The 11,985-nt window shown below is 35.3% G+C and overlaps 2 protein-coding genes across 2 annotated transcripts in view; both read right to left on the bottom strand.

Moving 5' to 3' along the window:
* Positions 1-1,807: 1,807 nt before the first annotated feature.
* LOC108606730 (protein boule-like) lies at positions 1,808-3,337 on the bottom strand. Its single transcript, XM_017997120.2, has 2 exons — positions 2,313-3,337; positions 1,808-2,033 (listed from the first exon to the last, which is right to left on the bottom strand). The coding sequence occupies exon 1, from the start codon at positions 3,118-3,120 to the stop codon at positions 2,317-2,319; it is 804 nt and encodes a 267-aa protein (XP_017852609.1). The 5' UTR covers positions 3,121-3,337; the 3' UTR covers positions 1,808-2,033; positions 2,313-2,316.
* A 7,692-nt stretch (positions 3,338-11,029) lies between these two features.
* LOC108605876 (innexin inx5) overlaps positions 11,030-11,985 on the bottom strand; it is a 6,632-nt gene continuing 5,676 nt past the window's right edge. Inside the window, exons 3-4 of the mRNA XM_017995689.2 lie at positions 11,802-11,983; positions 11,030-11,744 (exon numbers count right to left, since the gene is read on the bottom strand). Of these exons, the coding sequence (XP_017851178.2) occupies positions 11,199-11,744; positions 11,802-11,983 (728 nt within the window). The 3' untranslated portion in view covers positions 11,030-11,198. The remainder of the gene's footprint in view (positions 11,745-11,801; positions 11,984-11,985) is intronic.

Below are 11,985 nucleotides of genomic sequence, written 5' to 3'. Positions count from 1 at the left end.
TAAAGCTATATCAATTGACTTATTATATGCACAATCGCACGATTTACAATGTAAAAAGATTCACATCTTGTAACTTGTAACACTCATTCAACAAAAATTCACAAAACTAATGAAACATAAAAAAAAAATCACACACAAAAATTGTTTTTGTTTTTGTTTTTGTTTTAGTTGCTGATAAGTCCAGACTCACGAGACGCTCAAAATAAGTTTTATTTTATAATCGCAACAAAAGTGAAGCTGTCACATGTTTGCCGATCAAGTCACAGTTGACAGTTGTTCAATATTTCATAGTCAAAGCTTTCAGTCGCAGCGAGAACGCGACGCGCTCGCGAATTTAACAGAATATCAACTAAAACTGAAATTGAAATTGAAGTCAAGATGCCTCAGCGTCATTTTCATTTTCTTGGGTGGCGGCGGCGGCAGCGACGCTGCTGCCCGCAGAACGCTGTCAACGCCGACGCTGACGCAGACGCCGACCCGGTCACCCAAGGCGGACGCTAAACACTGGACAACAAAAAAGCGAGCATAGAGTAATTGATAGGGAAGAACGTTTGCATATAGCAAATAATTAAAGTCGGGTATGTAAATAAATTCATAACTGAATTTATACAAAGTGTATGCAAAATTTAAGATTTTAAGAATAATGGGTGTGTATTTTGCCACTATTCTGTACGTTTTTTACGCTCATTTTAAAAATTTAAATCTAATTTTTATTGATTTAATATACTTACTATAAAAATAATACTAATAATAATATTTAAATTAAAATAATAGTGCATATTAATTCATTTTTCAAATGCCTGATAGGAATTCATTTTATTTTGAATTTCTTTTCCGTAAGTTTTTTATGCTCATATACAAAATTTGAAGCTAATTTTTATGGCTTTAATATACTAGCTATAAAAATAATACTAAAAATTAAATTTTAAATAAAATAATAGTTGAATTAAATTTAAATTAATAAGCTTACTTAATTTTTCAAATACCTAATAGGACCTAATTTTTTTTTGAATTTCTAGCCCAACATTGCTTTTGTTTTCTAAGCTACAAATTTATAATAAATTCTCACTGTTACATATTGACTTAAATTTGGGTCTTGCAAAGTCAACACAATTATGTAGCGCAGTGTTATGAAAAGATCCACATGGGGAGGCAAAACCCAAAGCCGAATGTGTGTAATGAACATGGACAACATGTGTCTGTCTGTCTCTCTGTCTGTCTGTCTGTCTGTGCGTCTGACTGTCTGCCTGTCTATATATGTAAGTGTGTGTGTGTAAGGGGTGTGTGGGGTCCATGCGGGGCGTGTCAGCGACAAAGAAGCTTTTTATGCTCAACGCCCATTGCCTAATTAAGCATATCGATAACTGCGGGCATTTTGGGTGTGGATTTGATTGGGAGGGGAGAGCACACATATGGCAAACAGTAGCCACAGCTTTATCACCTGCTGCAGTATGGAAATTGCGGCATAGCCCTAATGAACTAGCATGCAGCTCCATATATAAAACATATATGTATGTATATAGATCGTTGTAGAAGTTTATAACTAGAACGCTGCACAAATAAACAAAAGCAAATGCCACATTGAATGCAGCTGCAACACGAAGCGAACGTTGCAGCTTTGGTGGGGCAGGTTGCAGCAGCAGCAGCAGCAGCAGCATCGCTGCCGCTTGATCTTTGAACTAAATTAATTAAGCACAATGAACGCAATTGTTGTTGCTGCCGCTGCAGTTGCATATGCCCTATAAATAGTGCTGAGTACATCCAAGTTTCATATGTAGCATGCGCCATAAGACAAACATTTATTTATACGTTTGGGTACATCTATGTATATGATGATGATGATGGGGACAATTTAACATTTTGTATTATGTGAAATTTTGTTGCCTGTTGTACGTGAAATTTTGAGTATAGAATTATTATATGCTTGTCCCTTAACTATTGTCCATGTGCGTGTTCTTATTGGGCTGGGAGCTTGAACTTGATTTATAATATGAAATGTTTGCTATGGTTTATGATACTGTCGTCTGGATAAGCTGCAAATTATTTAATTACTGTAATTACTTAAGCAATTCATAGTACAACGACCAATAATGTAATTACTCAAGTCAAAATATGCAAATTTGCAATTAAAACAGCAGTAATTACTAAGCATTACTGTAATTACTTAACATATGTGGCTATTAAGACACTAAAGCTTGTGCTGTAGTTGCATACTGCGCTTAGTAATTACTCTGCGCATGCTAATTACTTAAGTAATTGCTCTAGTAATTACAATTACTCAAGTAATTACAACTAAAAACAGCAATATTTACGTGTCTAGAAATGTATAACATTATTGCCAGCACCAGCAACATCATATTCCCAATTGACGCCGCTAGATGTCGCTGTCATTGCTTGCTGGCGATTCGATTCATTGTAATAGTTGTTGTAATTGTAATTGGGCATGTTCATATTGTAGCACTGATAGATCGAAGGATACTGCATGGCCGTGGCCGCTGGATAGGCCTGGGCATAGATTGGCGATATGCCGGCCGACAGCATGGGCTGTAAATAATTCTGGGCGCCCATGTTGGGCATCATCGCTGGCTGCTGGGCGCCATAATAGATGTGATTATTGCGCTCGACAAGCGCCTGGGGCTTATAACGTTGAACGTTCTGCTTCTTGAATGCTGGCGCAATATTGAGACGATGATTGCGCAAGATGACGCAACGTGGCAGCACCTGCAGCGACTTGGCCTCCTCATCCGTGTCGAAGGTGACAAAGCCATAGCCCTTATTATAGCCATCGCGGTCGCAAATGATTTTGGCGTTGCGCACAGTTCCATAGACGCTAAATGCTATGAATAGATCCGTTTCGGTGGTGTCGCGGCTAATGCCGCCCACAAAGATGCGATTGGGTATGGCCGGTCCATAGAGCGGCTCGCCGCTAGATGATTGCTCCACTGCAATTGCGGCTGAAGCCAGAGGCAGAGTCTGTGGTGCTGTCTGTGCTGCCGCCGCTGCCGCCGCCGCCGGTTGGGCCATGTACGCCAGCTCAGTAGCTGGAGCTGCTGGCATCTGTGCCATGTCCTGACTGTAGCCAGCGTATGGTAAAATCTTGAAGCTACTCTGCTTCTTCATTCTAGGGATAAACTTCTGCTAAGCGCGTAAATCTCTGAGCGTTACAAAATGCTGGCTGGATTTTAGTTTCGCTGATTAGACTAATGATCTATTGGATAAAACTACTATTTTGCACCTATTGCTGCTTATTTCGCGATCAAGAATTTCAAAAAAGTAGCAAATTTACGAATTTCCATAAATACTCATTTGTTAAAATACAAATTTGAAAGAAATCTCTGCTCTGAACTAAAAACAGTTGCAAACTAAACTCTGAAAAGCTGAAAAGCTATGAATTTCTATTTCAAAAGCTAATGCGATGCATAAAATTATGAATCGAAAATGAAATGAAGACAGAAAATTAAAAATCGAATCTAGTTCTAGTTATTTTACGAATCAATATCCATATATATAAAAGATATTTTAATACTTTACATAAGAAGCAAATTCAACGAAATAAATAGAGCTAATTATTATTTAAAACAAATCTTGTTATTTTCAAATTTATTATATTATAATACTCTATTATTCCCAAAATTAAAGAAAACATTTTATGCTTCTTTTCTTTTTAGGCTGGTTAGACAGAAACAACCAGAGACCATTTTGGCTTATTGGATAATAAGCCTTTAAAATATCAAATTAGTATTAAATGAAAATTAAGTTCTTTAAGAATTTATTCTATTAAAGATTATTCTATACTTTATTCTATTAAGATTCTTGAGAGTTTCCCCAACCAATACAAAGTTTTATGTTTTATCATAATATTAAAATTAAAACATTAAATTACATATAATAAAAATTATTATTTTTTTTAATTTTTCATTTAGTAATGCGTGATATAAAAGAGTTCTGAGAGTACCGAAAAAAATCAAAACTAATTTTAAGTTAAAGCAACAATTTTTTAATTAAACAATTCCATAAATTATGTTTAATTAACCCACTGAAGTTTAAAGAGCATACCAAGTGCAGTGTGTGCAAATCAAGAATAAGTCTCATCTGTTTTTATATTTTCCTTTCAATTTCCGTTTTTTCTGCGGGCCATACTGCCGCTCATAACTGTAAAGGGGTGTCAAAGAGAGGGTGTGTGTGTGTGTGTGTGTGTGTGTGTGAGGCTCATTTAACGCTCTCAGCTCTGCAGCTTTCTTTCGCGCACGCTGTAACAAGTGACGTCGACGTCGCCAGCGCCGTCGCTGCGTTTCAATTGTGCGACGCCGACGCCGACGTTCACTGCAAGAGTCCAATAAGAATGTCGCTTGGCATTATGATTATTGTTGTTATTGTTGTCGCTCCCCTTTTTCTTTTTAATGAATTTTATTAAACGCTACAGCGCACGAAGATCAGAGCGCCCAACAAACTACACACATGTATATTGGGTCTAATAAAAAAATTAAGCGGTGGTAGCGCCGCTTAAATTGACAACAAATTTCAGTTAATAATTATTAAATTATGAGTCACATTCCAAGTAGCCAATTTAAGCGTTTCATTTTATCAAGCAACTGCATTATTTATGAACAGAAGCTTAACAATATCTTATCCAGCCGTTGATAAGCAGCGTTTATAATCTTAATTTTATTGTTAACAAAATATTTGATTTAAGTGCAGGAAGAATGAATAAGCAGTAATTGTATAATTAGCGGCGGAAATTTGATTTACAATCAAGATGATTAAATAAATTCATTTAGAAATATAATGTGATTAAAAACTTTTAGCGCAATTTTTGAAAGTTTTCAATTTTACAATAAAATTAATTCTGCATATTTTTAATATTTTTTTGGCTTATTAAAAAAAATGTGTAAATTCCACATGTTTCATATTTAAACTTAAATATATAGCTTGTTGCGTAAATTCGAAAACTGTATACGCAAATTTTTAATACTCTAAAATTTAATTTCCTAAATTAAAAATTCAAAGCGTAAGTTCTCAGCTCAACTGCATGAATTCTTATGATTTAAACCAATAAACTTAAACTCTTAAATTTTGCCTGCAGCTACGCAGCCAACATAAAAGAAAATTCATTCAAGCCATTTGCTTTATTTAAAGTTTCCATGGAAAGCAGACAAAGTTAAATGCAGCTCAGAATTTTTCTTGACATGTATAATACATAAGCATATCATACAAATAGCAATTGTATATATATATGTGTGTGTGTGTGTGTATAATGGCAACTCAAGTGTCAATCAAGCGGCTACTTGTGTTGCATTAACAAAGAAAATAAAATGAAATGCAAAATATGCAAAGCGCAGCCAACTTGCTGATACACTTTGACGCATAAAACATCACAAACAACTCAACAACAAACTATGTACAGCTAATGCTGTCACATACGCTTGCTTCAAACAATGGCTATCCGCACTTGCGCATAAAAATGTCAAAGTGTATGCAAAAATAGAGCAGCAGAGAAATTCGTTTGCAGCACATTTTGCTTTGAAGCGCGTAGAAGTGTCGAGCAAATCAGAGCGAGAAAATGAACGGCATGAATAAATTTGAATTGACATAAAGTGCAACATTAAAGTGTCATGCCACATGCATTACATTGTATGTAGGTTTTTGAATGACAAAATTGTTTATGACTTTTCCAAATTGCAGACATAAATGATAAGAGAGCGAGACAGCAATAGAGAGTGAGTTGCAACAATAGTTTTGCTCTTGGCGACAAAATACGCGTGCGCCTCTAACTAAGTCAACAGCGCATTGCGATTAGTCACGAATTTCAGCTACACACACATACATATAAATTAATTATCTATGTGTGTGTGAGCTTAACACGCAATGCAAAACATGCGCAATGCATTTCGATGTTGCATCAGTAGTGTGAGCTGTGTTGCATTCAACAATGCAAGCCACTGTGCTTTATTTTCAGTGTTGCAATCAATTTTTATTATTGCATGCGTGTCTGTGTCTGTGTGTGTAAATGCGAGTAAATGTTTTTATTGCAACAGGCCCAACAGTGTTGCCAAAAATAATTTATAAATATAAAAATGCCAGCAAATTATTCAAGTTGAGACAAAGCTTATAGTAGACTATAGCATATACTCTTATATTATTAAATAACAATATTTTATTTATTAATTTGCTTATTTTCATTCAAAAAAAAATATATATTATATTTTATTGACTTATGTATGCGCCAATTGCATTATTTATTATTTTGTATATTTTTTTGTTAATCATTTTTGCATGAGCTTTTAATTTTTTACAATTTATATTTTTTAATATTTAATTTTTATGTACATTGAATAAAATATTTATATTTTTTGCATTTATGTATATATATTGTTTTTTATATTTCTGTATTTATATATATTTGTTTTTATTTATATTTTCAATTTATGCGCTAGTTACATTATTTATTCCTACTTTAATTTACATTTGTTTTTATATTTATTTATTCATTCAAATGTATTGCTCAAACAACATTTTATTTGTTCTGCTGTTGTATAATTATTTTGATTTATTTATATATTAAATCCTTGCGCTAGTTTCTCTACAAATATTTCCACATCAGCAAATAAATTTCTAACCACAGCAACCACATTGGAAGCTTGAAGCGAAGCTTATGCAAATATTCTAAATAAATATGCTTGTGCTAAATGCATTTAAGATTAGCTTGATTTGTTTTATATGCCTTAAAACGGAAACGTGTTTTTTGTATTTTTTTTCGGTTTCACTTTCTCTTTGGGCTATGCAAATTTCTGGTGTTTTTTTTTTTTTTTTTTCAACGCAACTAATAAAGAGCAAATGTTTCGGACAATAAAAAAACGAGTCGGGAAAGGCATGCAGTGAAATTTTCAACAGGCCTCCCAAAAAATAAAAAAGAGACAACAAAAAAAAAAAAAATGTTGATTCAAGAATATGCAGATAAGCGGCGACAAAACCAATTTCTATAGCTCTGGCCACAGGTTAAAGTTCAGCTTGGGCTCGTGTGAAAGAGTTGGAACATTATTTTCTTTTTATGATGTGCTTAAAGCAGCGCCAAGCGAAGTTCCTGTGTGTATTTCATTTAAATGAGCAGAACGTGAATTTCAAACTTTTGGCAAGTGCCAAATTCAACAAAAAATATAGCAAGCTTTTAAAAATAAATTAGGAACTTTGCCTCAATCTATTGAGTATAAGAAATATATAATTAAACAATATTATTGTAGCATTGTTTTATATACTTAGCAGCACTTAGCAAGTTTTAAATTTTTGACAATGATTGCAATAAATTAATGAATTTAAATCAACAGACAAATTTGCTTGAATTTTTGGCATATAAGAAATATTTTTGAAATGCTAAAGTAAACAAATCAAAAATAATATTATATCAAAGAAGTCGTAGCAACAGCTTACATTACTATTCTAGAAAAAATAAATATTTCTATATTGCATAGCAAAACTACAAAAAGAATTGTGGCTTTGCTTGAATTTTTAAAGTATAAAAAATATTTATAAAATGCGCGTAATGCATAATATAAACAATATTAGGTATATAGTAATCTTATTTATAGTGTACCATATCAAATTATTATTTTATATAGACCAACTGCTTTATTGTTTATAGCGTATCTATCACATTTTTTGTTTAAAGTGCCTAAAAGATTAAATTGCTCTAATCTTTAATTGAAGGGTCTAGATAACTAGCCAACAAATTCGAACTATTTGAGTTAAAGTTTAAGTAAGCTTGTGGCACTTACCGAGAGTCGCTGCTGATATTGCTTTCCAGCAACTTCATTTAGCTCCTGCATGGAGATGGCTCTCAATTTATTGCCTGCTACTATTTTGCTGGCATCCTGGCATTCGACGCATGCTGGGATAATGCTTACAACTGGTATGGGGCATGCAATGTTGCTATTCAAATGGTTGTTGTTGTTATTGTTGTTGCTGCTGCTGAGATAAATGTTGGTGTTGCTGCTGCTGCTGCTGTGTTTGGCATTTGCACTAAACACCTGCGAAATGCTGCGAAAGATGGTGCGATAGCCGCGTTTGTGCTCCGCATCTCCAGCCATGACTATGGCTCACTCAATTCATAACACTACAAATTGTTGTTATTATTATTATTATGGTTATTATTACACACACACACACAGAGACACGAACGCGACGCGCGTAATATTTTCTAGCCGCTCATTAGCTCGTGAGTAGCAGCTGCCAACTGAATATGTTGGCCTTTGCTTTTCGGGCTCTGCTGTCAGCTTGCCAACAACAAAGACAACGCAAGAACGCAGCCAACACCTTCGAAGACGTCGACGCCGACGCTGTCGCTGACGCTGACTGCAACTAAAGAGAGACGTTTACAGTTTTCTTATCGTCGACGACGCTCAACACACACACACACACAGAGCACTGCATTTGGCACACTGACACACGCACTGATAAGCGTTGGCGTAGAACAAGTGTATAATTTGTAGTTAGCCGCTAAAATCAATAAAAAAAAAAAAAAACACACTTTTTGCTATCGTTATCGATATCGTTATTTGTCTGTCTGTTAATTTATTTTTGCGCTAAATAGCAAGTAGTTGATTTATTTTTATGCACAGTGTAGCAATTGTTATTTGTTAGCAAGCTGCATAATTAATTGTTTCCACTGCTGATTTATATGACAAACTGTTAGACAATAGCGCGCTAATGAAGCCAAACAAATGGCACGTGTACCACTGTGCACCGTTAATTTGTTTTTTTTTTTACACTTTTGCGTGTGTTTTATCAAATTGCCTATGGGGGGCGCTTTGTCTAAAGCCCTTACGTCATTTATAACATAGCAATGTAGTAGTATTAAGTTAACTGTTTGCTGGATTCTTGTTTTATAATTTTTTGATTTGCTCGTGCTGCGCGCTGTCTTTTGTTTAGTCATGGGCAGCGCTGCTGGCGCTGATGTTGGCGCTCTGCTTTCCAGCAGCTGCAGCAATTTGCAAATTGTTGGACTCACATCACGTACGCGCTTTAATTAAATGCCAATGCAATGTAAATTGTTTTGTATGCGCGGCGTTAAATTGAATATCGAAAATCAAAGCAAGCGACAATAACAATTGACAAAAAGAACAACAACAAGAAACGACAGCAAAAGGAACTGCGACGACAACGAAGACGGCGACGCCAGTTGGTGGCTTCCCGGGTTGAGACACGACTAACAACTGAACTAAAGCTTAAAACTGGGCCCAGTAGGCAGCACACAAAATCCAAAAAATCAAAACAAAGCAACAAAACAACAACAACTGAAAACAATATATGTATACAAAATAGATGTAACCGAAAACTAAAGAAACTGACGACTATAGCAACTGGTATAACGCCGGGGCCGCCAGCAGCAGAAGAGAGAGAGGCGCGTTGCGCTGTATGTGTGTGTGTGTGTTCGCTTAGACTGCACGCTCTTTACGTGTGAGAGTGGGAGTATGAGAGAGCGAGCGCGAGAGCAGAACGTGGCGCACCTCACTCAACGCGCAGCCCCCGCAAAACGTCAAACGACAACGACAGGCAGCCAAACACACCGATGACTTTTGAATAATATTTACATTTTATTGTGTGTGTGCGTGTGTGTGTGTGTGTGTGTCTCTTTTTGCTTTTCACGCAGGCGTCCCAAAAGCCAGTTACGTTGTTAATGTCGAACAACAACTGCAATGAGCCAACGCAATGCGAAAACTAAGGAAGCCGCAAACAAAATATAAATGACGAAATTATGGCAACAGCTCCAGCGGCAGCGCCAGCTCCAGCGCTACTTAGTAATAAACAATGCACATTAAAAACTACGCATACATATGTATGTGTGTGGTGTGTGTGTGTGTGTGTGTTTGGCAACTAAGAAGGCAAACTATAAGCTAATGTTGAAGAAGACGCGCGCGTCGAGCGAATTTGTGCGCAATGCATGGCAAAAAGCATTTAGAATATCAAAACTTTTCTTCTCTTTGTGTGTATGTGTGCGTGTGTGTGTGTAAAAAGTTCACAATGGGCTTAAATGTGTGTCATGTGCACATGTGTTAAAAATTAAATGCAAGCAAAGTCTACTTAGTTTATATTAAATTTGCTTAAATTGTCTATTGAGAGTAAATATGTTGACCTATTTTAGTTGCATATTAAAATTTTAAATACTTAGCATACTAGATATGCATATTGATTAATTATAAGCTAATCTATTAATAATATATTATATAAATTAAATTTACTTTAAGCATATTCAATATAAAAAATATTCATTTATAAATATTTCTAACATTACTAATGATTAGAAATGAAAGCACATACAAATATTTATATATATATATGTATATTGTATACTTAAAATTAAATAATAATTTATGAATAATTGATTGACGAATTAAAGCATTATTAATTTAAATTAGGAAAAGTACTCATTGCTTATTTTTAGCTCAGTATATAATTTTTAATTCTGTAAAACTAGTTACTCAATTTCAATTTATTAATATTCATAAATAAATATAAATTTAATTCTTTAGCTTAGTCTTATCTCTCGGCTCTATTTTAATTATTAAATTGTACTATTCTGAATTTTATTTAGACGAATCTTTATAATAAGAATAAAATCCATTTAAATACAAAAATATTATTTCTATTACTTTTTTAAGTTTCGGTATACATATGGCATATGCGATCTATTAAATTTTGACTATCATATCAAGTGTAAAAATATTACTAAATAAAAATTTGTACAAGTGAATAAAAATATTTAAATACCAAAATATTATTTGTATTATTTGTTTAACTTTCGGAATACCAATTATTTTATACCTACGCATAATGCATGTAAATAAATGTATAAATAAAAAAATAATTATTGTACTATTTTTTCCTCCGAAATTTAACTATAGATAAACTAAGCTACAATTGTGAATATTTAAAAATTCTTTGAATACTTATGCTGTGAGCTTAACTTTGGTAGTTAAACAATTTCTAGAGCATCAATATAATAACTATAATGCTTAAGTTCAACTTTTATCTTGTATATATAGTTGCCTAGCCTTGCATAAAATATATATTTATAGCGAAAATACGAAGCACGGCGAGTTTGGTTTGAGTTTGACAATTGTAAGGGAAACCAAAGATTATGCATATGTGTGTGTGTGACTGTGTGTGTGTGTGTGTGTTAGTATTAGATTAATATACAACTGGGATTAGGCTGCACTCTCGTCGAGCAGTGTGACCGAGGAGGCGGACGACATGCTCTGCAGAGCGCGCAGCTGGCAAAGCTCCTCCATGAGATCGCGAAAGAGCATGGGATTGACATTGACGCTGACCTTCATCAGCAGAAACCAATCGCCAATGGTGAGTTCACGAAAAACGCGCTGGACATGCTGCTTGGTCATAAAGCGCAGCTGACTGCGTATCATGAGCTCACGTAGCGTGCGACTGGCAATCATAATCAGACGACAGAGCAGATTCAGTCCAGACATAATGGCCATGAGCAGAAACCAGCACCAGAGGCAGACAAAGATTTTCTCATTCAAAATATTGAGCGGCAGAATGCAAAGATTATCCATAATGCTGGCGGTGCCACTGGCGCCATACTTGAGCACCTCGCACTTGGCAATCTTGGGAAAGACGCGCGAAGAGATGCGATTCCAGCGATCCCAATCGTAGAGCGGTATGCTGGCCAAGGCGTGCAAGTACTTGCTCCAGAAGCCATTGAGGAAAACATCCAGCGCCAGAATATTCAAAATCTAAAGAGAAAACATTGAGCGAGCTATTCCAATTGCTCTTCGTTGGGAGCTACTCACGCTGATGAGGAAATTGAGCAGCTCACAGAAAACATATTTGGCCATATAGCAGTAGTGCATGTCCTCATAGTCGGTGGTGAAGTACTTGACCAGCAGCCGCAGACGCGTATTGTAGGTTTGCTCCGAGAGCAGCGCCTCGCCCACTTCGGAGCAGAGCTGCTTCAGCCGCTGACCCTCCCACACT

The sequence above is a fragment of the Drosophila busckii genome, chromosome X, assembly GCF_011750605.1.
Source record: "Drosophila busckii strain San Diego stock center, stock number 13000-0081.31 chromosome X, ASM1175060v1, whole genome shotgun sequence".
Lineage (NCBI taxonomy): Eukaryota > Metazoa > Arthropoda > Insecta > Diptera > Drosophilidae > Drosophila > Drosophila busckii.
The sequence above is the reverse complement of the archived record's forward strand: the minus strand, read 5'-3'. Positions and strand labels throughout refer to the sequence as shown.

Bases quoted from the DNA above. Each gene is read 5' to 3' on its own strand.
- LOC108606730 (XM_017997120.2), bottom strand. From the start codon at position 3,120: ATGAAGAAGCAGAGTAGCTTCAAGATTTTACCATACGCTGGCTACAGT.